The sequence below is a fragment of the Suncus etruscus genome, chromosome 8 (assembly GCF_024139225.1).
Source record: "Suncus etruscus isolate mSunEtr1 chromosome 8, mSunEtr1.pri.cur, whole genome shotgun sequence".
Taxonomy (NCBI): Eukaryota; Metazoa; Chordata; class Mammalia; order Eulipotyphla; family Soricidae; genus Suncus; species Suncus etruscus.
The window spans coordinates 7,997,137-8,023,671 of NC_064855.1; the positions used below are offsets into that span (position 1 = coordinate 7,997,137).

General features: G+C 38.1%; 1 protein-coding gene across 1 annotated transcript in view; it reads right to left on the reverse strand.

Annotated features, from left to right (window-relative positions):
* Window positions 1-26,535, reverse strand: part of CNTN5 (contactin 5) — a 636,787-nt gene that overhangs the window by 224,211 nt on the left and 386,041 nt on the right. Inside the window, exon 8 of the mRNA XM_049778604.1 lies at window positions 11,645-11,747. Within this exon, the coding sequence (XP_049634561.1) occupies window positions 11,645-11,747 (103 nt within the window). The remainder of the gene's footprint in view (window positions 1-11,644; window positions 11,748-26,535) is intronic.

The following is a 26,535-nucleotide window of genomic DNA, read 5'->3' on the forward strand; positions in this document are numbered from 1 at the left end:
TTAAATTATTTCCTAGAGGATGCTTGGTATATAAATAAGTAATTCCCCTTTTGAATGCTGCATAAATAAGATATAAATATTTATCTTGGTAGTATCTAATAGATCTAGCATTTTTGAAACTAAGAAATGGGTATATGGAAGTTAAAAAGACAAGATATTTGAACCATCAGGAAGACAAAGGTGTAGATTTCATACTGGAGATGAGAATTGAAGACTTTTGTTCAGAAGCAAAACACTTGGTAAAACTTTTATTTTTTGTAGCTTGAAAAGATCATGAAAGGTATAATTTAACTAAACAGAAGAGTGTACAGTGTAGTAGAGAAGCTAGACAACAGAATGTGAAAAATGTGAAAATGTGAAAGGCTTCTGCCAGACAAAGCCCATCTAAAAAAAAAAAAAGATGAGCTCAAGAAAATCTGAGTCTGGAAGAATTAATAAGAAGATAAAGACCACAAAATACAGGCTCTTGATTTCAGATTAATTGCAAAAGAACAGTCAGTTCTCTATCACTGTCTATTCCCACATTCTTTGCCTCCCAACCTTGTAGAATGTATCAAGAAATGAAGCATGTTCATCAAAACTTGGGTAGCCTTGCTCTCCTGTCCTCTGGGGGACTCATGCCTCTCTTGCTCTTGCTCTTGACTCCTTGCTCTGGCCAGGAGAACAAACTTAAGTTAGACTGCTAGAGAATGAGAAATTACATGGCACAGGGCTCTAGCTTCAAGGCTAAGGACAATCTAAGCTTCAAGGCATGCCAGACACTAATGGGCCTCAGGAGCTGACAAATTTATGAGGAAGCCCAGCTGAAGTTTGTCCAGTTTCAGCCAAACCAGCAGATCCCTATAACCAATCAGTCTTGCAATAAATAATAAATAGTTGCTGACTTAAGCTGCTAAAGATAAATTTGGATTATTTATTATATAGCATTAATATGGCAATAAATAATCAATACTATTGGAAAAAAATCTAAATTTTACTGGATCCTAGACAGTAGGTTCTAAGAACAAAAGAACTCCACAGTTTAAGATCAAATGTTCTTAAAAATCAATTCCATGGCAAAGTGAGGGGCTTTGATCTTTCTAACCAAACCTGATGACTTCAAAGCAGCTGCGTTCAACACAGAAAAGAGGAAGACCTAACATGAGAATTATCTTCAAGTATAGTTAATAGCATATGACTTATCCAAAATCTATGTTTCTCTTGGTTATAGGGTAATTTCCTTTAGAAAGTAAAGCTTTCTAAAGGACTCTGAAAATACTGTTTGATAATTTAGTAATCTGAAATTTGAGGGTATGTTTTTTATTTATAAATTTTTCTTCTGCATATTAAAAAAAGGTCAAAGTTCTAGTAAGTTTCACTGATCATCAGGTTAAATGACCAACATAAATTTTCCTTTACATAATAATTCTAGATCTGGATTGTTGCTTAAATGAAGGGCTGATTTTAGCAAGGCTGAGAAATGAAGTGAAAATGTTAGCTTTGATGGTGGGGCCCATAGTAGTTACGTTTTGCCCTGTGTTAGTTTATTGAAATTTTATCTGTGCAACTATACATTTGATTTTTATGTATACAGGGCAATATGGCTCAAGAGGCTAGAGTTTCTCTTTGTTTCCTACTGAATATTGCTCCAAGGATGGCCCTAGTCATCTGGTGCAGAGCCATCTCTGGTAAGATTAAGAGTAGTTAAAGATATGTGAAGCAACAGTGAAATTCAAACACAGGCTTTTTGTTGTCAATGTGCCAGGATAAAAACGAGCCCTCCAAAATGTATTCTTGAAAGTAAGGAATGTGTTGAATGAACTTTGGCTATTGTTAAAGTCATTAAAGGTGTTGTTTTTTTTTCAAAGATCATTTTTATATGAGTGATATGGTAATGACTGTGTAGTCTGTCAGGATGTAAAGAATACTTAGTTGTAAAGATTTAATGATTGCCTAGGAAAGTGCTCCCCAGCTGCAGTTCCCTGCTCAGAGACAAATTGTGGGTCTATCTAATGGTGCTTCCTATTTTCCTTGCATAAGTCACAAGTGAGATATGAATTTTACATCTGATGTGAAAATGTATGTCTTTATAGCTCCTCTGTGATTTGCACAAAAAGAAGGAAACATTGTATATCTTTGATAGAAAGAACCAAGTTTTACAACTTTTCTCTAAAAAAGCACATAAAAATTCAACATAGAAAAAGCTCTTGAGCTAATAAAGATTTTTTTCTTTTATGATCTTGTATCTCAAAAAGAATAATAATAATAATAAAACTCAATCAATGTGGGTGGATTGCTACCAGTAACATGATATGCAAAAATTTCCAGGCAAAGGAGTTTTCTTTGCCAAATTTTGGAGCTTAGGGGCAATGAATGACACTTACCTTTGAGGCACATGGACACTGCTATGGCCACCAACTAGTTTGAGCTAATGTGCCTTGGGGAGAGGAAACGAACTGCTGCCAACTTCTATCCGGGAAGGTATTCATAATCAATTATTAGAAACTGCAACTTTAAGTAGAAAACTTCTAACTAATGAGGTCAGATTCTCAACAAAGTTTTGGCCAAAATCTGCTGGGATTTTTTTTTTTCATCAACACTATAAAAAAAAAAAAGCCCAACAAAGGGTTTTTTTAATTTATTTTTAAAGAAGACCTGCTCTATAAATTTGAGCTCTTCCTGTTTCTGAATTTTTGTTGTTGTAGTTTTGGGGTTACATACGGCCAAGCTCAGGGCTTCCTCCTAACTCTGAGTGATCTCTGGTTCTGAACTCAGGGATCATTCCTCATAGCACTGAGGGGACCATAAGCAACTGCCTTATTCTCTATACCATCTCTCTAGCCCCTGCTTTCTGATTTTCTGACTGAGTTCTTACAATTTTAACTAATGTAAATTCTTGATCCCTGAGAGAACATGAATACATATTTGCTAAAAGAGGAGACACCCTTATAATCTAAAATGTATATATGATCAGTTGAAAAGGACATTTATTTTAGAAAAATGAGATTTGGGTCTGTACCTAGATTGCTAATTGTGAGGCTCATAAAGATGTGTTTTTCCCCATATGAGGCAGATGAGAGGTCCTCAGACAGTCCTAGAAAAGTCATCAATATGATGTCTGCTAAGGGTGAATCCAAATATGACTAGTGAACTGGTCCTGTGTCCTTATAAATAGACAGCATTGTAGAGAAGTCATAAAAGGAAGCACTCCTACTCCTTCCAGCACCACCTTCAGGAAGAGGCTGAAAATCCAAGCAACATCCCAGAAGGAGCATCGAGCTTCTGGCCAGCACTTTCTGGCCTGACCTTGCCTTGAGGGGTCTGAATGTCCCAGAAACAAATTGCCATCAGACTCCATGACCCCGGAGTTCCTCCTGGTACCCTATTCCTATGGATCTGTCTAAAGTGAAGATGAGTTCCTGGTTGTAACAGTATGGAAGCAACATCTTGGGTAGGGGGAGGCAATTTTCTTCCAGAATTTTCCTGTGGGTCTGCCCAGATCTAGAGGCTTTTAAACCTTACGAATGACCAAAACCCAGATCTCCTGTCAATCTCATGAGAAAGTCATTTGATTTTGGGATCTATGGATCTATGGACAAAGACTTGGACAATTCCAAGTTCTTTTTAATTCCTGCAGTCTATGTGATTGGCAGATCCAAATCCACAGTATTAATAAATCATCAAGTGGTAACTAAAGAACAGGTTCTTTGGGGAGTGTTTGCCAGATGTAGACCAGAAAAGTCCCAGGAGGATTCTCTGTCATTCTCACAGCTCCAACGTGCCTACGAACAGTCATGGGACATGGACTGCCGAAGGAATGGGGGAGAGGGGAGCATAAACCACAGCAAAAATGTCCTTCTGAACTGATTACTGTTCCTTTCTCATTTGCAATAAACACATAAAAAGAGAAAAACATCTTCCTTAATGTCCTGGTTCCCTAATAGGCATTTTATGGAGTATGACAAAAGATGATTTGTAAATGCTATCTGACAGAGAGATAAGCAGGGACTAAAAGGGGCAGGAAATTGCATGTGCTCCTTCCTCCCACCTCAGCCCCAGGTTTCAGACAGTCTGCAAAGGTCACTCACATAATTATTACAGTAACTGGTTCAAGGCCTTGTGAAGCACAGTTGATCTGATTGGGAGCTAATGGCTGCAAAAGCAAGATAAGGAACATGTAAAGTAAAGGGAAAAACTGCCCGTAGCACTATTAGCCTGCAGGATTGTCATACTAGATAAACCAAAGTTGCTGAAAACCATATGGCTTTTATATTATTATTATTATTATTATTACAGAACAGCCCCAAGATTGCCCTTGTGCCCAGGGTCATTTAAGCAGCAGTGACCAAATTTCACTCCTTTCTTTTGAGTGGCCATATGACATATCTGTGATCTTTTCAGGGTCTGCAAAAAGGTCATATGGTGAAATGAAAACTGCCAGAAAACTGGAGCTAATGTAATGTGGTCTGAATTTTCAGGCTCAAGACATGTGAAAGGGAACTGGAGAGTTTTATCTGATCAAGCCAAGGCAATAATGTACCTCTTGTTAACTGGAGATTGACCACATTCCTCATATCTGAATTCAGTTCAGGAAACACATTCAAATCAACACTGGCTGCCGTGTGACTACTCCAGGGATGCCAAAGTTGAACACAGAAAGAACAGGTATACACTGCAGCCCCAGCAAAGCATATGAGGTGGAGGAAAACAGGTCAACACCTAGCTCAAAGGTTGAATCTCAAATAAAGTGGTCATGAGTTAATAGAGAATTGGCATTTGACCAGGGCTTGGAAATTGAATGCGACTATAGGGCAAGTTATTTGAGGCTGGCTTCCATTATTTGGAATCCAGAAGCACAGGACCAGAAAAGCTGCACAATTGAGGCTTAGGCAAAGTGATGGATGGAGTTTAGCCATAGAAGCAGGAACCTGGGCTGAAATGGAGGAGACTACACTGCCACATGGGCACACTAGAGAGATCTCACAGCAAGAGGAACAGAGCATTCAGCTCCCCATGCTTGCCTCTGTTCCACAGCAAGACTAATTTTAGAATCTGCAAAGTCATCTATCTGGTTTGAGGAGGCTCAGCTTCCTAGCACCGCACCTCAGAAACCCTGGCTCCAGCCTCCACTGTCCCAGAAAGGAAGCTCTGGGCTCCTAGTAAGTAGTTTTTATCCCAACTCTTTTTTTGGCTCTTACTCCACATGGGGACAGCTCTTTCTTGCACTCATAACACTCCCCCATTTTAAAGTGGTCATTGTATTCAGTTACCAGTCAACAATTCTTACCAGTTAGATTTTAATAAGGCAAACTCATTGCATTCAACATTTAGAGGGACACATGGAAAGAAACACAGTTTAGGACTCTAAGGGATTCTTTACTCGCATTACCTTTGACTTCTGCATTGACTGAGGGTATGACAGAGAACTGGGAGAAAATAGGAGCATCCTTAAAACCCTCCTTTGTAACTTTAAGCCCTCTTGCTAAGCTGTTAAGCTAGAGTTAGTAGCACTGTCATTTCTACTTCTTCTGTGCCACCAGCATTTTAAAATGTTATGTAATAATGTTGTGGCCACAAGGCAGTTAATTAAATCTGCCTGGTCCTAACCTTCTGCTCTTAATATGCAGTTTGACTGGGTGGATGAACAGTCTGCAAAAAAAAAGAATGTTGAAAACGTTCATTTCCACCCTGACCCAGGCCATTTCTCTCTTTCAGGGAACATTCTAGCTAAATTAGACAAGACAAATGGGGATGATTATCTTCTGAGAGGAGCGCTGAGGAAAGAGCTTCCTCTGCTTCTGCAGATAACTCATTTCTCTTCAACCACTTCTTTGGGGTCAAGAACTTTTTAGATAAGACCCCCCCAATCTTATTCTGTTCATTCAGTCCCACCCTATGGGGACTTCTCTACCTTGTTAAAACTCCAGGAGAGTGTGAGAGCCATCTCTTGATTTCCATGAGTTAAATAACAGCCCTTTCCTCTCACCACAATTCATCTTGCCTCCATTTTAAAAATATTTTATTGTAATTCTCCAGATTATTTTGTTTGTTTTTGGGCCACACCAAGTGACATTCAGGGGTTACTCCTGTCTCTGCACACAGAAATTGTTCCTGGCTTGTAGGACCATGTGGGACGCCAGGGATTGAACCAATATTCATCCTGGGTCAGCCACATGCAAGGCAAACACCCTACCAATGTGCTATTGCTCTGGCCCCTATTTCTCCTGATTTTACACACTTTTCCTCACTAAGAATTCATGAAGTGTCCTGGTGTTTTTGTTTGTTTTTGCCTTTTTTTTTGTTTTGTCCTGGGAAATATGTGAAAAATCAAGGAAATACAGAAATAGTATGTGACCTTACTTCTTGAGTGAACGGTGCTCTTTAAACCAAATGAGTGTTTGCATAGAGGACTCTGGGGGTGCAACTTGTACCCTCTGCAGGGAAACTCTTTGGTTCTTGCTTGGTACAGATTTGAGCTGAAGTTTTCTGTCAAAGAAAACTTGTAGCTTTTGGCTTTCTTATTGACATTCCTACTTCAAATTAGGCAGGTTAGTGGACTCAGATAATAGTGAAAGAGTGAAAATTGACAACCGAACATTTATCTTCTTCAATTTTCTTTAACAATACAACAAAAGTATTAGCTTTTAGTGTTTTTAGTTAGTTGTGCAACTATGGCTCTGTTTATCTGTTTTCTAAGAAAGGAACCAAACAACTTTAGGTTTGGAGATATGTGTACATTTATTATAAGACAGGGAAAAGGTGGGCCCGGAGAGATAGCATAGCGGCATTTGCCTTGCAAGCAGCCGATCCAGGACCAAAGGTGGTTGGTTCGAATTCCGGTGTCCCATGTGGTCCCCCATGCCTGCCAGGAGCTATTTCTGAGCAGACAGCCAGGAGTAACCACTGAGCACTGCTGGGTGTGGCCCCAACCCCCCCCCCAATAAAAAAAAAGACAAAGAAAAGGGAGCTTCTAAACTTCTTTGTGAAAAAAAAATAAACCTAACAAATTCCCATTTTATTTAGTCCATCAAAGACTCATTTGTTCCTCCTTCTTTACAGGTCAGAGAACATTTCAGAAGAATTCATAGTGTTGGTCTTTTGCTTTTTTGATGTTTGAGCCAGACCCGGCAGCATTCAGGGGTTATGCCTGGCTTTGCACTAAGAAATCACTCCTGACAGGCTTGGGGTACCATCTGAGATACCACAGATCAAACCCCGCTCCATCATAGATTGGCCACATGCAAGGAAAATGCCCTATTGCTGTGCTATCTATTGCTCCAGCCTCAATGATGGTCTTTTTGAATTGATCTCTCTGGAGAGAAAAGGCTGTTAGGAGACAGCCATTTGCTTGGGATGTTCTGCTCTGGGAATCACTCGTTCCCAAAGGGGGGTGTCCCCTGGATGGAGAAATTGTTTCCTTCTAGAAACTAGAATGCCTTGTACAAGTCTGGCTCTCAACAGTGCCTGTACAGTCACATTCAATCCCAGGTTTTTCCGAGGTAGATTTTCGAGATAGAAAGGAATTGCAAAGCCCACATCTCACTGCCTTGACTCCTGTGATTCATTTTTCTTCTAGAGAAGAAGTGCACCTAAGAAGGCCTCTGTCGGACTCAGGCCTTCGTATGATGCACGGAGTGATTGCCCTGAGGAAACCTAAACTGCCAAGGAAGGTGAGATGAGGCAAAGTTGCAAAAAGACAAGATTTGTGCTGATGACCTCGCTCGCCCTTCCGGCTATTAATACAAATGTCACTCCCAGAGGCCTGCGCTTTGCTCCGTCCTTCAGACCTAAATAGGACAGACCTCCCTCCTTCTTGCCCGCAAATGGATCGATCCTTCCCTGGGGTCAATAGTTTGAGAGGCTTTTTAGATTGTGTTGTTAAATGGTATGACTTAGACATAATAAAATGTTTAAGAATATCATATAGGGGGAGAGAAAGAACAAGAGAAAGAAAGAATATAGCAGGTAAGGTGCTTGCTTCGCATGAGGATGACCCATGCTCAACTTCCAGCACCACATATGGTCTCCTGAGCCCAGCCAGGACTCTAATACTCTGACAACCATTGGGTATTGTCCATGCCCCCCCAGCAATATAAAAGAGAATAAAAAATGTTTTTAAATAGAATTTTTTTTGCAATTTCAAGAGACATTCTTGGTGAAGTGAGGCAGAAATGAATAAACAGGAAAAGGAAGAAATGAGAACACAGGCCCAAGTTTGGATATAAGTAAAGATGAGAGGGCAAGAGACACGTAGGGGTAGAATGTGGGTGAGGGGCCGGGCGGTGGCGCTGGAGGTAAGGTGCCTGCCTTACCTGCGCTAGCCTAGGAGACGGACCGCGGTTCGATCCCCCGGCGTCCCATATGGTCCCCCAAGCCAGGAGCGACTTCTGAGCGCATAGCCAGGAGTAACCCCTGAGCGTTACCGGGTGTGGCCCAAAAACCAAAAAAAAAAAAAAAAAAAAAAAAAAAAAAAAAAAAAAAAAAAAAAAAAAAAAGAATGTGGGTGAGCTGAATTTGTTGGGGAAAATTACTATAGTGCTTTTATGCACAAATAAAGTGTTGGTTATTATGCTGATTATAGTTTGTTACATTAAGAAGACACAGTAGTTTTGAGCCCTTCATTTGTTCAAAAGAATGTCCTGAGAGCTGTGTGCCAGCCACTGTGGCAGATGCCAGAAACCAAACAAGGAAATAATACAGCATTGCTCCTGACCTAATAAGGGCACTGCTCTTTCTTCTATGGCCTCCTGCCTCCCCACTACTCACCCTCAGATCCTGAAGTCACCTTATGACTACCTTACACTGTAAGTGCCACCTAAAGAGATGAGAAGGCACAGAGGGAAAGGAGTCAGGAAGCTAACTCAGGATCCTCCCCTAGGCTTTGCATCTCCATAGCAACAGAGAGAGATAGAAGAGCCAGATGGAGAAAGGTAGCTCTGGTTGGGGCCAAATTTTCACCCTGAGCTTGAGCTTTCCCTGATGCTAAAGCTCCTCCTATTGTCATTCATGGTTCAGGGGAGAATGACTTCCTGCCATTGTTAATCTACAAATGCCTCTAGTTCTTTGCTGGTACTTTTCCCCCTACTTCCGTATCTTCAGTTTATCCTACAAACACTCATTGAAGCCATCTGAATTGGATCCTATTTCCAGCCGAGATCCTTATTGACAGAGAGAATAAAATGTCACATGCACTTAACTTAAAACTATATAAAGGGCTATGAAGAAATATACAGGACTGTTTGCAAAGAGAATAATGGATAAGTATGAACTAGAGCAGGTGCTCTCTCTTGGGGGTAAAGGCCAGATGAGAAAGCATATGGAAGGATACTTGCATGAAGCTGACCCAAGCTCAGTCCCCACACCCCATATGATGTCCTGAGCTATGTCAGCAATGATCTCTGAGCCAGGAGTAAAGGCCTGAGCATTGCTAAGTGTGCACTCCACAATAAAAATATTGTAGAGACAAAGGCACTGAAAATCATTGTTCTGTGGCAAACTGCTTAGGTGAGGAGATGCTCAGGTATTCATTTGAAATTGCTGGGATCATGTTGAAGTGATGATGGTTCACTTCAGATGATAATATGCTGCAAAGGAAGAGAGATGTGTCTAGGTGCAATTCCTGCTGACTTTCTTCTGGTTTGGGAGTATCTGTATTTAGAGAACTCACAGAGCTTTTCTCCCTCTGTGATGGTGCCAATTCACAGAAAGAACATCAAATAAGCCATAGGGATGTCCTTCAGAGGCAGTGCTTCCTTTCAACTTTCCACTTGTTTATTAATTTGGATGTTTATTTGTGGTTGGAAGAGGGTGTCACAAAGGAGTGGAGAAGTTGAAGAAAACACAATCTGAAAAGAATATAATCTGACCACTGCAGCCCTCTGGAATGAAAAGAACTTGAAGGATCAATTTACTAAGCATATTTCATGGCTTTCCAAAGCAAACACATCTATCTTATTAAATAAACCTGCCTGGGGAAATATCCCATAATGTTTTTTTACCTCCATAAATCCAGTTCTCTAATTTGTTTTACAATATGCTCTCCCTTTGTGAGTGCAAACCCTGGCATTTAAGAATTATTTAACTGCAGACATACTAAAACCTTTCACATCAAGCTCATATATAATATTTTGGCATTTATCAAAATCAGGCGTTAGGATCTATTCACTTATATTTAACATAGTGTGTGAGAAAATGCTAGAAAAAAAACCAAGATTTTTAAGGCGGTAGATAACATTATGCACCTAACATTTTTAGGTTTGGAAAGCCTCCTCAGGGAGCTGCCCAGATACCCCCAGGGTGAATTCTAGTTTCCTAAGTAATTCCACTTATGGGCAAATTTTGCTTAAAATACTGAAAACACAGTAATTTGTTTCAATTTTAGCCTATTATGATCCTGCTTCTACACAGATTTAAGCTGAATTGTACACATGTTATTTTAATCAGCCTTGAAATGAGAAAACATAGTGTTTGCTATTTTCAAGACGGAAGCCTCCTTTTACTCATTGATTCTTTATATTTACCAGCAATTCTCTCTCCCATAGGCTCAGCCTCCTTAAGAAGCACATTTGTACAACCTGTTCTGTCCTCAAGTACTTTACTGCCACATGGAAGGCTGAGGTTGCTACAATGGAAGTTAAATGATTAGTGGCTTGATAGAAACACACTTCTGCAAGTCATCACTCCTAGAGAGTCCCTTTGAGGTCTTATCAACCTATAAGCAGCAGAATGCCAACAGTCTATTGAAATTAATCATGATACTCTAAGTAAAACTAATCACCATCGCATGCCTCTAGAAAAGACCAATATTCATATTGTAAACATTATTGACAAGAGGTTATATATCATGGGACTAAAACCCAGAGAAACAGAATCACTCATTCAATTAGTCTTTAGAGTATGATATAAAATCATCTTTCTGATATGAAAAGTAATAACGTCTTGTATTTATTGACAGCCTTTGCCATCATCATTGTTTGAGAAGATCCTCGGTAATTGACTAGCTCCTGAGACTATTCATAGAATTTTTACCCCTCTGTGTTGTTATTAGGTGTAAGACTCTAAATAGTGGGGCCGGCGAGGTGGCACTAGAGATAAGATGTCTGCCTTGCAAGCACTAGCCAAGGAAGGACCGAGGTTCCAACACACACACACACACACACACACACACACACACACACACACACACACACACACACACACACACACCCGCGTCCCATATGGTCCCCCCCAAGCCAGGGGCAATTTCTGAGCGCTTAGCCAGGAGTAAACCCTGAGCATCAAATGGGTGTGGCCTGAAAAAAAAAAGACTCTAAATAGTGTCTTCTTTTTTCATTCTTTTATTTACATGGCTGTTGAATAAAATTTAAAACTATTCCCAAATTTTAGTATAAGTAGGCAAAGAGATGCAAAAAAAATGATCTAAAGAAATTTCCTTTTGTGAAAAATAGTAAAATCATACACACCATCATCATAGAAATGACCAGAAAAAATCATCTTAATTGGATATTTTATCAATTTCCATTTGCCCTTCTTTGAAAAAGCAGAGTCACCAAAGAGCTCATGGGAAAGTGAAACCTAGCAAGTAAGTGATCCAAAAATAAGATCCCAAAATAACATCGCATTTTTATCAACAATTGTGTCTAATTATGGAAGAATATGTACTTACTTGCCAAGTGCAAAGCATTCCATCTTAACAGTTGTTCCCTTAGCAGCTGTAACCGTTAAAGGAAAATGGACTTCAATTTTCGGCTCATATTCTCCCATCACACCTGGGAAATAAAGAATAGTCTGTAAGCATAAAATGACTGTCACAATTTCTCTTCAGTCCTCAAGATGTTACCTTAAACTGTAGTTTAGTTGTCTGGTCTATTTGATTATTGCAAAATGTTTGGTGTAGTGACATAGAAGTTCATTTAAATTCAATCAGTATGACAAAATTTTACTCATTCCATAAGGATGAGACTACATGGATATTAACACCATTTATAAATAACAATTATTGGGGCCAAAGAGATAGCATGGAGGTATTGCCTTGCATACAGAAGGACGGTGGTTCAAATCCCGGCATCCCATATGGTCCCCTGAGCCTGCCAGGAGTGATTTCTGATTGTAGAGCCAGGAGTAACCCCTGAGTGTATAACCCAAAAACCAAAAAAAAAAGTGATTAAAAATGTTAAAAATGTTAATAGTGATAGTTCACTTACTGATTATGTCTGGAAGAAATAAATGATTATTAACAATTCCTATGATACCTAATTTTGTTTTTTTTTAACAAGAAAAAGAAACAAAACATCATTACTGCCAAATAAGCACTTACTATGTCAACATATATTCGTTGACCATAATATGCAAGGCATGTACCTAGACATGATAGGAGTCACAAAGATAAGTGAGTGATGGCTAGTGCTCTCAAGCATTTAACAAATAAATTCTTAGAGCAGTAACATCCACTCAAGCATGGGAGTAGGGTTATCCATCAAAATAACTTCGATGCAAGATAAGTGATGAAATCCTTGAAAGAGGTATTTCAATGTATCATGCACATTTGAGGAGATGATGTTAAGAACAGTTATGATTTGGGTAAGTGGGAAAGGATAGAGACAAAACACAGATTTGTAGGAACAAATGCAGAAGAGACAAAAGATGGGAAATTGCCAGAAATAGAAATATGTTTTTCTAGTATGTTGGTATTTAAAAAGGTCTACCTCTAGGAAAATTTGAAAATATAAATGTGGTCTAAATAAATAGAAGGTCCTGATTACCAGAGGAGACATACTGACTTTAATTTCTAAGTAATTAGAGAGCTATTGGGCTTTAAAGAGGGAACTGAAATTAAGCTGAGATGTATGACCTGGAATTGGAGCAGAGGCAGGTAAATTAATTATATTATTCCAACAAAGCAAGGTAGAAGTAATAAAAATGAGGACTGACATATGGTTTTATTTTTTTTAAAGGAAAATAGAGTAACTGGGAAAACACAGGAATGGAAACTGCCAAGCAATGGAGTTCTGGGAATGTGGGTGAGCATTGTGGGTTTTTATTTTTTGCTTGTATTTTGGCCACACCCAGTGGTACTGGGGGTTAGTTTTAGTTTTGCACTCAGAAATCACTTAGGCAGGCTGTGGGGGGGGCATTTGGGATGCCAAGGCAGCCAGCCACGTGCCAGGCAAACACCTACCCGCTGTGCTATTGCTCAGGCCTCAGACACTGTGGGTTTTAAGGTGGCAGTAATATGAAAGAAAATAGCCTAATTACCATAGGAGAACTAGTAAAGTTCCATTTTAAGAATATTGAATTCCATGCCTATATTTAGGGGGAAAGTATCTAGCCAGATAATGTGATGAGAGAAAGAAGCACAAAAGGACTCTAAACAGTGAGAGACACTTGACAGCCAGAACTGAAGTAGTGAGGTGGGATAGAGCTTTTATTCACCACAGAACAGAGTGAATGCCTGTAGGAAGATTAACCTTGAGCTACTTTTCTTCCAGAAATGATATTAGGAGATTCAGAGCTACAAAGTATATGGAAGAGCCATTTCTGATTCACTAGATAATTCTCTAGGAAGCCCATGCATGTGTTTGGAAGTGCAAATGTGATCAGATAGATTGGTGGGTTTAATTCTTTTATAGATGCAAGTGAATTCTTTGGTGCATGTGTGTGAAGAGAGAAGAGGAGAAACCACATAGAACAATACATCTTAGCTTAAGTATCTTAAGATATAAAGGTCAGCATTCACCTCTGAACTGTGGACACTATCTGTGGAAACAAACATGGTTTCCTACACCATCACCAGGAATAAGAACTCTAACAAGGAAGGCTCCACTACCGCCATGGCACTCCAAAGATGGTACTTATGACACCCTGACAACCTAGGATCAGCAACAATCTGCTTTTAGGGAAGGATTCTCTGCAATGCTACCTAATGGTAAGACAAAACCAGAAGAAGTTATACACCATGCAGCCTTCAACATAGTACCTGTATGGAAACCAAGATCTCTAATACAGAAACCCAACAGCAACAACTTTGATGGTGATGAACTGTTACTGGGACCACAGAGAATGTCTAAGGGATAGGACAACCTAGAAGGCCTGGAGCCTGGAGTTGGTCTTATTCCAAAATACTTCAGGGGTGAGTTATCCCTGTTTTTAGGCCAAAGGTTTTTCCTTTCAATTTCTCCCATATTTTGCTGTGCCTATGCAAACAACAACTGTCACACACACACACACACACACACACACACACACACACATCTTTCTTTTTTTCTAGTCCATCTACTACTTAAAAAAAGAGTTACTAAAGCTTCTGCTATTGTATTAATGACTTTATTGGTGATATAATAATTGTCATGAATATAACTGCTAATGAATTCTCCTTTCCTTTTTCCAATTCTCTTTATTTTTTTAAATCTCCTATTTTCTTTATTTTTTGATAATTTTGCTTCCTATCATCCTGAAACAAATGTATTATGATCAGTTATGTCAACTGATACATTTTCTTTTAATAAATTTATTTAAGACGATATGAAGATCAGCTGTACTGACTGCAAATGAAAAAAGGTAACCTCAGTAATTGATTTCTAAACTGCACTGTATGCTCATTCATCAGTTCACTCATTCAGGATGGACCTTAAAGAAAAATTTGGGTGACTATATGTTATAGATTCATAACAGAAAGATTCTTTGCCTTTACACCCTAGGTTGTGGTTGTTGTTTTTAAAGCATTCACAGCAAACAGGCCATTCTCCTGTGATAGGCCAGCAATCTGCATCTCCTTTTCAGATCTGAAATCAAGAAAATGCAATCCCCAGTAGCGTGTGCTCTGCTCTACAAGGCAAAGTCCCTTTACTGTTCCTACTAGAGCTTGCTGATAGTTAATACTGTCGCATCACTGCATCGTTGCAAACAGATGTTTAAGTACTTCTCTATTTCTTTCTTAAGACTTTTCTCTTCTACTTCTTCTTACTCCTCATCACACTTCCTAATTTTCTTTATTTCTTCTACAATTTTTATTCGATGTCTTTCTCAACAGCGGAAATTGGCCTAGTAATGGCTCTATAATATAAACTCATCTGTATGCATCCAAGGATTGGATGTAGACTAATTTTAGTCCTTTTCTAAGTGAACGTTTTATTATGTGTGAATTTCAGGGCATCCTGATCTGTTCTACCCTTCTGCCCACTTAACTTTAGTCCCCAAATCAGCCCATCTACTCTTAGTTTAAATTGTCTCAGTAGTGTTCCTATTTCTTGCCTGTCTGTTTATCTGTTCACCTAATAATACCATTCATTAATCCTTATGCTTATTGAACCTCAGGGTATTAAACTTAAATCTCTTGTTTCTAACAGTCCCTGTAAGCACTGGAAGTTGCTGGGTTCTCTAGTGTTAGATAAGGGCAGTAGAAGCCAAGTACAATCAGAAAATACTTCAACTAATTCTTTTTAGTCAATTGTTTAAAAAGGTCTCAGAAGATGAAAACCTGGATTTCTTTTTTTTTTTTTTTTTGGTTTTTGGGCCACACCCGGCAGTGCTCAGGGGTTACTCCTGGCTGTCTGCTCAGAAATAGCTCCTGGCAGGCACGGGGGACCATATGGGACACCGGGATTTGAACCAACCACCTTTGGTCCTGGATCGGCTGTTTGCAAGGCAAATGCCGCTGTGCTATCTCTCCGGGCCCAAAACCTGGATTTCTTAACGCTTCAATAATTTAATATTTTCCCATCTAAAATATTCATTTTAAAGAATTCACTACTATAGGTGTATTTTTTCCTATTAAACACAATCCCATTATTACATAGGTCAAAACTTTTTTTTGACTTTGCTATCTCTCTGAGCAATAGCCAAGGATTAATAGATGTCAGATATGATGCATTTTTTCCTCTTTTCTTCCACATAATAAATGTGAATATTAATTGCATACACCATTTTGATACCTTCAACCCATATATGTCATTTGAAACAAAGGTACTTCTGGTAGAACTAGGGAAATAATTTTTCCCAGGTAATGCCTTCTGATCTTTAAATGATTCACAGCATGCTAATATCTGAATTAGATATTAGCAATCAAAAGGTCTGGGAGCCTTCAAATGATAGTATCCATTTGAGCTGCACTGTAGGAAGAAATAAGAGACTCTCTTCAATTTTTACTCTGGTAGTGATGATCTAGCTAAAGATAGATGAGAATTTTCTTTAGAAATGTCATTAACAATTGATTACTTTCAGAAATCAAGTTTTGGTTTTAGTGTCATGGGATAGTTATGTTAGAAGTACAGTTGATTTTAATGTATAATTTAGGCTTTTAAAAGGTCAGTAAGATCAGGTAGCACATCCAAGTGATAATTTTTTTCTGAACTGAAGTTGGTAGTTTTGTTGACATCACAATAGACTCAATCATAAAGCACAAGTGCTCAGATCCAACAAGTGCATCATTACTCACGAATCATCTGCCATGATTATTTGGTTTATTTCAGTAGCAATTTCTAATATTTCAGGTCAAATGCAGCTTAACTTGTCATTTCCTCCGTTGGTAGAATTTGAAGATGAAAGAAAAAGGAAAAAGTGGCATATAAGACAAAAATCAATGGCCAAAATATTAGATTTATCTCTCCCATCTGTTTAGTTTCTTCAGATAGTGAGGCCTCTGATATACAGTGGCTCAGTCTGCTCGTCTCTTCTGCCGTGCCTGTCTCCTCTGGCTTACTTGGCTGCCCTCCTTTGGAATTACATGCCATTAGGAGATGACCTCAAATTACCCTAATTCCTAATAAACAGAAGCCATCCAGCTGAGTGCACATTATTCTCTTTCTATGTCTTCATGGTTGTTGATTTTCTTATTTATTCCAATTACTTACTAAGATCTAGGGCTTCTTTTCCTAAGCAGGAGGCATTTGAGAGCAGCGTTTTTTCAAGTGCACTGCAGAGCAGAGATGTGATGACTTTGAAAAGCACGCAAGAAAGTTTCTAACATTTCAGGCTATGGGATTTAATTCCAAGTCTAGTGATAAACAGTTTTAAAGCCAAAGCGAACAAAATGTATTTTAATAGTTTCTCTCTCTAGGTGACTTTATACTCATTAGAAAAATAGTGTCGGCCCTGCCTTGATTCTTGAGTCTTATTTTTGTCATGTTACTTGTCTTTTCTAATATTAGAGTGATGCAGAGTAAAATGCCTAGAAAATGGCACCTAGAATGCAATATCCTGGATGACTGTCCTGGCAATAGAGAAGTGATATTTCCTTACAAGTTCTGGTAATGACACCAGAGCTGACTTGGTCCTGGATGTCCGGATATCCATTTGACTGGCTTGTGCGCATGGAATAGGGATCATTAAATGTTTCAAGCAACACTCATAACACTCACAGCAATACTAAATTTTAGGGTTAAGACTTCATGTCCAGGGCTGGAGAGAGAGTACAGTAGGTAGGATGATTGCCTTACATGCAGCCAATTTAGGTTCAATCACCAGTATCATATATGGTTACCCAGCACTACTAGGAGTAATTCCTGAGTGGACAGCCAGGAGTAACTCCTGAACATTGCCATAAACACCCTCCAATAAAAACAAATTCATGTCTAGTCCTTGAAAGTTTGACCTAGCTAATAAGTCATGCATTTTGGTCAATCATTTTCTGTTCTGTTTTTCTGTACTCAATTTTATCCTAGGTTCCATGGTTTTCAATACTATTAATGACATGCATAGAACTTTTCCTCAGCACACTTTCATGAAGTTTGTTCTCTTCCCTCCTCCACTGTCCCAGTACACTCCTCATCCTTACCATCCATGTCTTCCTTTAGGTAAGCTTCCTACTGAAGACAGTTCTTGCTGTCTTTACGTATTTGTTATGTCCCTACTACATCTCTTTATTTCCCACCTAGGAGAGATCATTTTATGTGTCAGGGTACTTCTGATTAACTTTACTCAGCATGATACATCTCCAGGTCCATTTCATGATTTCATCTTTTCTTATAGCTGAGGAATATTTTACTGTACCTATGTATCATCTTCTTTATCCAGTCATCTCATAGGACATGTTGGGTTGTTTATAACTTTTGGATATTGTAAACAGTGCATCAATGATTATGTGTTATCATTATGATAATATATGTTTAATAATGATTATGAACAGGAAACAATATTTTCTTCAAGGTTAGCCTTCCTGGCTGTAGTCATCAACAGATTAAGGGTTAACCTTAAATTGGTCATCAGCTAGATCATTTTCCTGTATGTTTGACCCCAAAATTATCACTTGACATTGGAATTTTTTTGAGCTGGGAATAAAGCAGTTCAAGTCTTACTTAATTCCTCATTGTCTTGATGTTGGGGGATGGTTCATATCTGAAAGACAACAGAACCTTCACTCTGCTCCAGAAGAGTTAGAAGTCAGCCAACAAAGGTAGAGTAGAAAGTATTCTAGTGGTATGCTTCTCTGAGGGTTCCCTCTTCTTGTTCATCTCTCAGTTAAAATAAATTCCTAATTTTGCTTAATTTACTTCAAGTTTCTTGATTGCAATCAACAGTGTTGAACTGATATCTCACTGGGCTGAGTCTAGCCAGTGGTGACCCTCCATCAAGTTATGCCTCCTTATTAATCTATATTCAGAGTCTCATGGTCAAAGCACGAGTTCATACCAAGTGCAAGTTAGAATGGGAGATTATTGGAGTGGACCAAGATAAATCATCGCATAAGATAAGACAGGTGTTATTTTTAAGCACAATGAAGTTTGGTAAACAAAATAAATTCTAAAGAATATAAAATATCACATGTTTATATGGTATGTATATATATAGTGTCCAAACAATAAATACCTAATTTATTTAAACAAATATTTAATGTATTTAAATAAACAAAAAATAAATTAAATTGGAAAGTAGAGTAAGTTCTGAGGAGAGAGGAAGGAGAGATGCCTGAATTGGAAAACAGCTGTAAGTGGCTGTGGTGGTGGGTCCGGTTCTGGAGATATGTAGGGGATGTAGTGACTTGTGGGAGGAAAAGACAGAGTCTTACTAAAGTCACAAAAATGGGGGGCTAGAGAGATAGCATGGCGGTAGGGCAGTTGCCTTGCATGCAGAAGGACAATGGTTCGAATCCTGGCATCCCATATGGTCCCCCAAGCCTGCCAGGAGTGATTTCAGAGTGTAGAGCCAGGAGTAACCCCTGAGGGCTGCCAGGTGTGACCGAAAAAAACAAAAAATTAAAAGTCACAGAAATGGGTTAAAACTGGAAAGTGATAAAATGTCATTCCACTAAGTATAAAGCAATAATAGAAATTTGAACTATGAGATTATATATATTAAATAATATCTGAGTTATTATCTTTTATTATTCATCCATTAAAATGCCATAACAGTGGCTTGATAAATCTGAGTCACTGGAAAAATAGTTTTAGTGATCATTATACACCTGACTTTATTTTAGGAAGAGTCTGGGGTTAAAACACACACATACACACACACACACACACACACACACACACACACACACACACACACACACAGACTCATCAGTGAAAACATACTGGAAGATTGAGCACAATAAATGTTTATAATAACATGCACCTAGAATAAGCATCAAAATGAGGGCTCTAATACTTTAGATGCTTTATTATGAATCTTTCACATTAAAATGCACTGAAATTATTCAACGGCAAGACTTCAAGAGTTTATTTAATTTTATCTAAAATATATATCAGAGTTTCCAATAGTATTTTTTTGGGGGGCACACTTGGTGACACTCAGGAATTACTCCTGGCTATGCACTCAGAAAACACTCCCAGCTTGGGGGACCATATGGGACAAGGAGGGTCAAACCGCAGTTTCTCCTGGTTCAGCCACATGCAAGGCAAAAGTCCTACCACTGTGCCATCATTCCAGCCCTTCCTATAGTATTTTTAATTGTAGACCTTGAGTTTCAATAGGTAATTCCTTTATAATTTTGTGGCTGTATGGAATGTAAATAAGTATTGTTATTATGCTTTGTAAGGATAAGCTCCTTACAAAATAATAATGATAAATTATAGTAACTATAATGATAAGAATGGGGAGAACTGACATGACTTAAAAGCTCACGTCTGTTTAGAGATATGTTCATGTATGATCCTTCCTGGACATACATAGCTTCACAGGTAATGAAGAAGATCTTTCCAATCCTGACTTGACTGTCACACTGAATAACAAAACTTCTGTGGACCCTCTTTTCACCTGTATGAGAATGCTAGCACTATTTCAGGTTTGATGTCTATGTTATTTTAGGACATATATACTCATCTTCTAGATGTATATATATTCAAAAAATCCTGTAAGTGAGAACTTTTGGACTTTTTAGAAAACTCAGATGTCCTAACACCTTCTCTTTAGTTCCCTAGTGAATCATGGATAGGTGACAATTTCACAGTGCTGGGTAGAAAACATGGTGCTTTCTCACCTGAAAAATACATAGTGCCTGCTCTGAGTCATAACTTCTTGAGGTGTGTTAATATTATGTAAATGAGGGGCTGCAGGAACTCTGGGAAAGAGGGGGAAATGACTCTTATTATCTTCAAGTAAATGCTCTTTTCAGTATTATTTATCAGAGGAGAAGAACTAGAGAGACTTACTACTAGGAAAGGATACTTTTCATCTACGTTATATATTCTGAAAAATCGAAGAAGCCATTAGATAGTCATTGCTTCCCAGGCATCAAGAATAAATTGATTGAGTGCTGCTGCACACTTTATTTGCTTCTCACTCCTTTCTGCTGTTTTTGTCTTTTCCTCCTGCTCTGTGCCTTAGGGAGACCGAATCATTCCTCTCCACCTCTGTCTCAGCATTCCAAGTGCACCAATTTGGGGAGGAACTTACAGAAGCACATAGAAAGCAACTGCCTATCTTTAGGGACAAACCTTCTGCTGCAGAAACAATGGGCACAAGGAGTGAATAGGTCTGTTTATAATAAATGACTGAGTAGTGACTAGCAAATATTTTTTCCTTTCAAAAAGTAGGAATGTCTTCTATTTGCATACATTTCTATTCATAAATTGATAGAAGTTCCTCTGTGTATTCTCTATTTGCAACTAAAACATGCAGTAAGGAACCAACTGAAAGCTCTTGCTGAGGCATGCTGGGGCTCTGAGCTCAATGCTAGGGATCATGTGGTTCCCTGAGTACTACCAGGTGTACTGCTAGGTACTGAGTACTGAGTGTTCTTAGTACTGCCAGGTACTCCAGGTGGCCTGGAGCACTCACCAACTGGCCTGTGTCACTGAAGTCAAAGCTGCTAGGGGCAGAACAGGCATCCAAGCAAGCCCTGGGTATGTGTGGTTCCTATTACACCGGCTATGGAAAACTGGCAGTTTCTCCTTGCTCTCCTGATTTGAGAGAAAGAATGAGAGTGTATGATTCTATGTTTCTAGATGTTTTTCTAATATGAAAATAAGAGATAAAATGTTAGTAGCTGTAAACAAATTTGGTACTTTGGCATATATGAGCTTCTGCCATGATCTCAAACAACAAATTAACAATGAATAAATTAGAGTTTCATTCCTGGGGCTTTCTTTGAAACTTAGTCTTCTGTCATCCAACAATAATGGGTGAATTGAAATACTGATCCAACAGGAAATTAAGAGAAATCTAATTGTTCTTAGTGACATGTCAATGCTCAATCCAACATTTCAGTGTTGGTGAGTGTCTCTAAATAATTCTATGGGATCCTCTACCCTAATCAGAGTTAGTTCTTTTGGCTGTGATTCAGTTGTAGAAACTGCTCTCTAACAAGTCACTTAAACATTTATGTGCACCAGAATTTTTTTTTCTACCGAAAAATGGAAAAGTAAAAATGCATCTAAAATATGGCAGTCTGACCTCGCTGTAGCAAGGATATTCATCTGTATAGTTGTTTTTAGCATCTGAAAGCATTCGGTGAATTACACAAGAGACAAAGAGGAGAGGACCAAACTCAGTGATGAGGAAGCAGCAGCATATCTGCATGGTGGGAGGACTTAGTTGTAGATTAAAATATAAAATATAAAGTCCACATGTTTGATGAGTCCTCCCCTGGCACAGCGCCTCGGGTCTGATGATGCAGGGTAACGGCGGAGAAATAATTCACAAGCAGCCTGTTAAAGTTTCATCAGAGTCAGCTCACTTTATTCCTCACAGCTGTTTCTCTGCCATGTGCTCATTTTTGCTGAGTTCTCCCTGTGCTGCTTATCCCATGTCTTTCTCTCATGAGCACTCTTGATGCTTCTCCCCTGCCTCTCCCCAGCCAGACTTTTTATTGTTTCTTTAAAATAGCCCACCCCAGGGCCAGAGTGGTAGCACAGCGGTAGGGCATTTGCCTTGCATGTGGCTAACCAAAGATGGATGCGGGTTCTACCCACAGCATCCCATAAGGTCCCCTGAACCAGGAGTGATTTCTGAGTGCAGAGCCAGAAGTAACCCCTGAGCACTGCTGGGTATGACCACCACCACCACCACCACCACCACCACCACCACCACCAACAACAACAACAACAACAACAACAACAACAACTAAAACAAAACTAAAACAGCCCACCTCATCCCAGATGTGGGCAGGTTTGATCAACCAGGAGGGATTAACATCTCAAAAGAAAGCTTAGGTAAAAGGGCCTTGGGGTAGGGTTATACTTAGCAAAGAAGCTGAGAACTGTCACTAAATCATATCAGGAAAAAAGTAAAAAAGGTGCAGTCATTCATTGCTGTTATTAGTATCCTAAAACTGTTCCTGTCCATTACTTTAGGTCTGAGTCGACACAAAGCCCTGGAAAATTTCCTTTCTCTTAATGCTCCTTTGTATTCCTGAAAACGTAGTTCTTAGGATTATTTGGGAGAGTGACTATTCTTCACAACTACCTAGAACACTTACCCTCTATCTGTTTTATTTATAAAGGCCTAACATTATGCAGAGATGGTTCCTTCCAGAAAAGTCTCTTCCCATGCTGTCTGTTCTGTTCATAAAATAATGAGCAAGAAGTCAAGGGACTTAAAATATCCTGAAGGACTGAGTTATGCCAGCACAATTGATCAGCTGCCTGAATGCATAACTTAGGAAGAAAATGTGACAAATGAATTATTTTAGAGTATTGTTAAAAGTTTATTTTTACACTTTAATCAGCACAGATTGTTTTTTCACTGCAAAATTTTTTTTCTGAAGAATGCCAGCATTCCTGCTGCTAGCACTCACATTTCAGATACTAAACATACCAGACCTTGGTCTTCTCTGTAAACAACATCTGACACCTCTCATTTTACAAACTCTTACTGGTTTTAAAGGCTCTATGGATAGCATGGTTAGAAAGATACATATTTCCATGGGGAGATTTTCTATTATCACAGCCTCATCACAGGGCTTTATGTGCATTAGAGACTCAAAATGGAAAGAGAAGAAAAATGGATAGAACACCTGCTATAAGCCTACTGTGGTGTTAAGTCCAGGCAACTAAATTTTCATTTAAATCAAATAAACACAGCAAGGTAGCTATATGCATTTTCCCGCTCCCCCCCCCCCCCTTAAATAAGAGGAAATGGAATTTGGGAGCAGTTAGTAATTTTCTCGAACATAACTGAGCTATTAAATGAAAAATAAAAGCTGAAATCTAGATCTGTATCAATTCAGGAACCAATCTTCATCATCATTTTGTTTTTGGAAAAAAAGTTCCTGTTGTTTGCAAAGCAGAATTCTTTACCTCATTTCCAATACTGTAAGCAACTAAGTTCTCCAAATACTACCTCTCTCAAAAAAGTGTTTCTTGACCCTCTTTTTATTATCCAGCCAATAAAACCATGCAAACTTATTCATTCATGTATTTGTCTACTCCCTCTCTGTATATTATATGCACACACATTTATATATAATACACACACACACACACACACACACACACATATATATATATATATATATATATAAAACCAAAAATGTTGGGATCAGTTTTTTCATTGCTCCCAAACTAACCATAATTATAATCCAACCAACTGTTCAATCTCCTTGCACTTGCATTGTTTTTATACACATTTACAAACTCAGTGAGGACAGGTTCATATGATCCTTCATGTCTAAAAACAGTGACTGATACAGAATCAGTCTTTGATAATATCAGACTATTAAGTAGATGGATGTACTTGTAAGAAAATGTGTGAAGATGTGTGAGTGTGTTAGGTGAAATGGCAACTGAGAAAATTTTTACATATTTTAATACTTAGGTTCTTTTGTTTGAAGACAGAATTTGCATTTTTTAGTCTAGAAGAACCTACATATGAAATTTAAAAAATTATTGAAATATTTTCAGACAAGAAAAAATTAGCTTTTGAGTGAATGAGGTGATATTCTGTTCATTTGTTCATAATCATTTACCAAATACTCTCGATTTAGTTCTTATAATTTTTAAAAAGTCATATAACCATTTTCTTCATTTTTATTATTATTGTTTTACTATCCTTTCATTCATCTCATTAGTTTTACAAATGTAAAATCTCAGTTGTATGAGTAGTAATCATTAAGTTATCCTAGGATTAGATATAACAGAAAACAGAAGAGAATACTGATAGTGTTGAGACTAATCTTGGAAATACAGAAAGGCAAACAAAATGAGAGGTGAAGAATAATGTAAGTTCAGAAATTTTAAGATACTAAATATCCTATTCTACTGACAGAAAATAATAATACATAATAGAAGCATCAAATGATGCTCCCAGGAGAGAAGGAGATAATTGGAGAAGTCAGCTCTTTGAATTAAGTGAGAAGAGGCAAAGGATCTGGTGCTAAGGTATTTCATGAACAGCTTATTAGCAATAATGAGGTGAGGAAACACTAAAGACAGAGATACAGATTGGGTTTGATATTTTTTGCTAGAAATTAAAGGCAACATCTATGTTCAATCCAAAGACTAAAGAGGTTCTTTATTCACTTGTCTTATAGAGATTCCCCACCTATCCCCCTCTCAGAAGTAATGTTTTTCCTTGTAGAAAATTTCCAAAAACCCCCAGCTCTTTTCTCTTTTGTGCCTGAAAATTATTATTGCAAGAATGTCTTTCATTTTTCTTAAAACCCATAGATGAGTGAGACCATTCTGTTTCTTTCTCTCTCTCTCTCTCTCTGACTTATTTCACTCAGCTCACCTCATGAAGCTCACCGCAAACAGGGATGAGTTTAGTTAGAGAAATAACTACGTTTTGAACTATCCTAATAATGAGAATGTACGAGGAAAATAGAAAGCCTGTCTAGAGTACAGGCAGGGGTTGGGTGGGGAGAAGGGAGATTTTGGACATTGGTGATGGGAATGCTGCACTGGTGATGGGTGGTATTCTTTACATGACTGAAACCCAAATACAATCATGTATGTTGGTTAAATAAAAAAAAAAAAGAAAATTTCCAAAAACCAGAATAGCCACAGTGATTGAGCTGTCCTATAAATTTTAATAGCATTTACAACTTACCTTTCTCGTGTTTACTTAGTTAGATTTGACTACATGTTTTGTGTTCTCTAATAGAACAATTCATTGGTGACTAGAACCATGTCTGACATTGAAATTTGGTTCATATAAACTTGGGTTATCATAGGGGCTATGCACATAGCTAATTTTAGTTTTTCAAGAAAATAGGTTTTTTCCAGCAAATGTTAGTTACTGAGAGCCAGTCATCAGATAGAATGGAATCTTCAAATTCAGTTGAGTCCTTACTCAAGACAAGGAAACAAGATAAAGTTTCTAGAACTTTATCCAAAAAGTCATAGGTTTTTGAAATATTTTAGTATCACTGAGGGAAAAAAATTGAATGTACAAGTTTTTGATTCTATGAAGATGTATCCACAAGTAAATACTAAAATAAATTACATTTTTAAAAGAATGAAATTAATATACCTATCATTGTTTATTTTTTGTTCATTAGATTTATTTTAAGTCTTTAACACCAATAAAATGGAGATCCTATCATGAGGTTATGCTTAATTCTATCTCAATTTCTATGATGATGACTAAATAAATCAAAATGTATCAAGGTTTTCACATCTTCAAAAAAGAAATCTTGTTTACTCTGGTAGTAAACAATAAAAGAAACTTTCAAAACTTCCTTATTACTTATTTAATATAGTCAGTGTTGAGTCAGAAAGAAGGCAAAATATTTGGAGGATAAGGTGTGACCATAAACCAAAACCAAACAAACACAAAATTTAGGGAAGAAATTTATTAAGTTTTTTTATTTTTTAGAGGGGAGAAGAGCACACCCAGGAGCACTCAGGGCTTAATTATAGAGGGGCCAGTGAAAAATGCTGGGGTTTGAACCTAGGTCAATTGTGTGCAAGGCAAGTGCCATACCTGCTGTACTATAGCTTCAGCCTAAAGAAAGCAATTTAAAGGTATATACCCCTCATGGTCTATAAAATATTTTTTCATTTAGTTCTATTTTGATTTATTTTACATAGTTTATAATTAAGTTTGTGAATCATTGTTATGTTATAATTGACTTCACCTTTATTGTCAAGTTACCCATTAGTAAGCTTTCTAATATTGCAGATATTAATTAAAGATATAAAGTGACTGGTTGAAGTCCAGTGCGACATTTCAACTCCT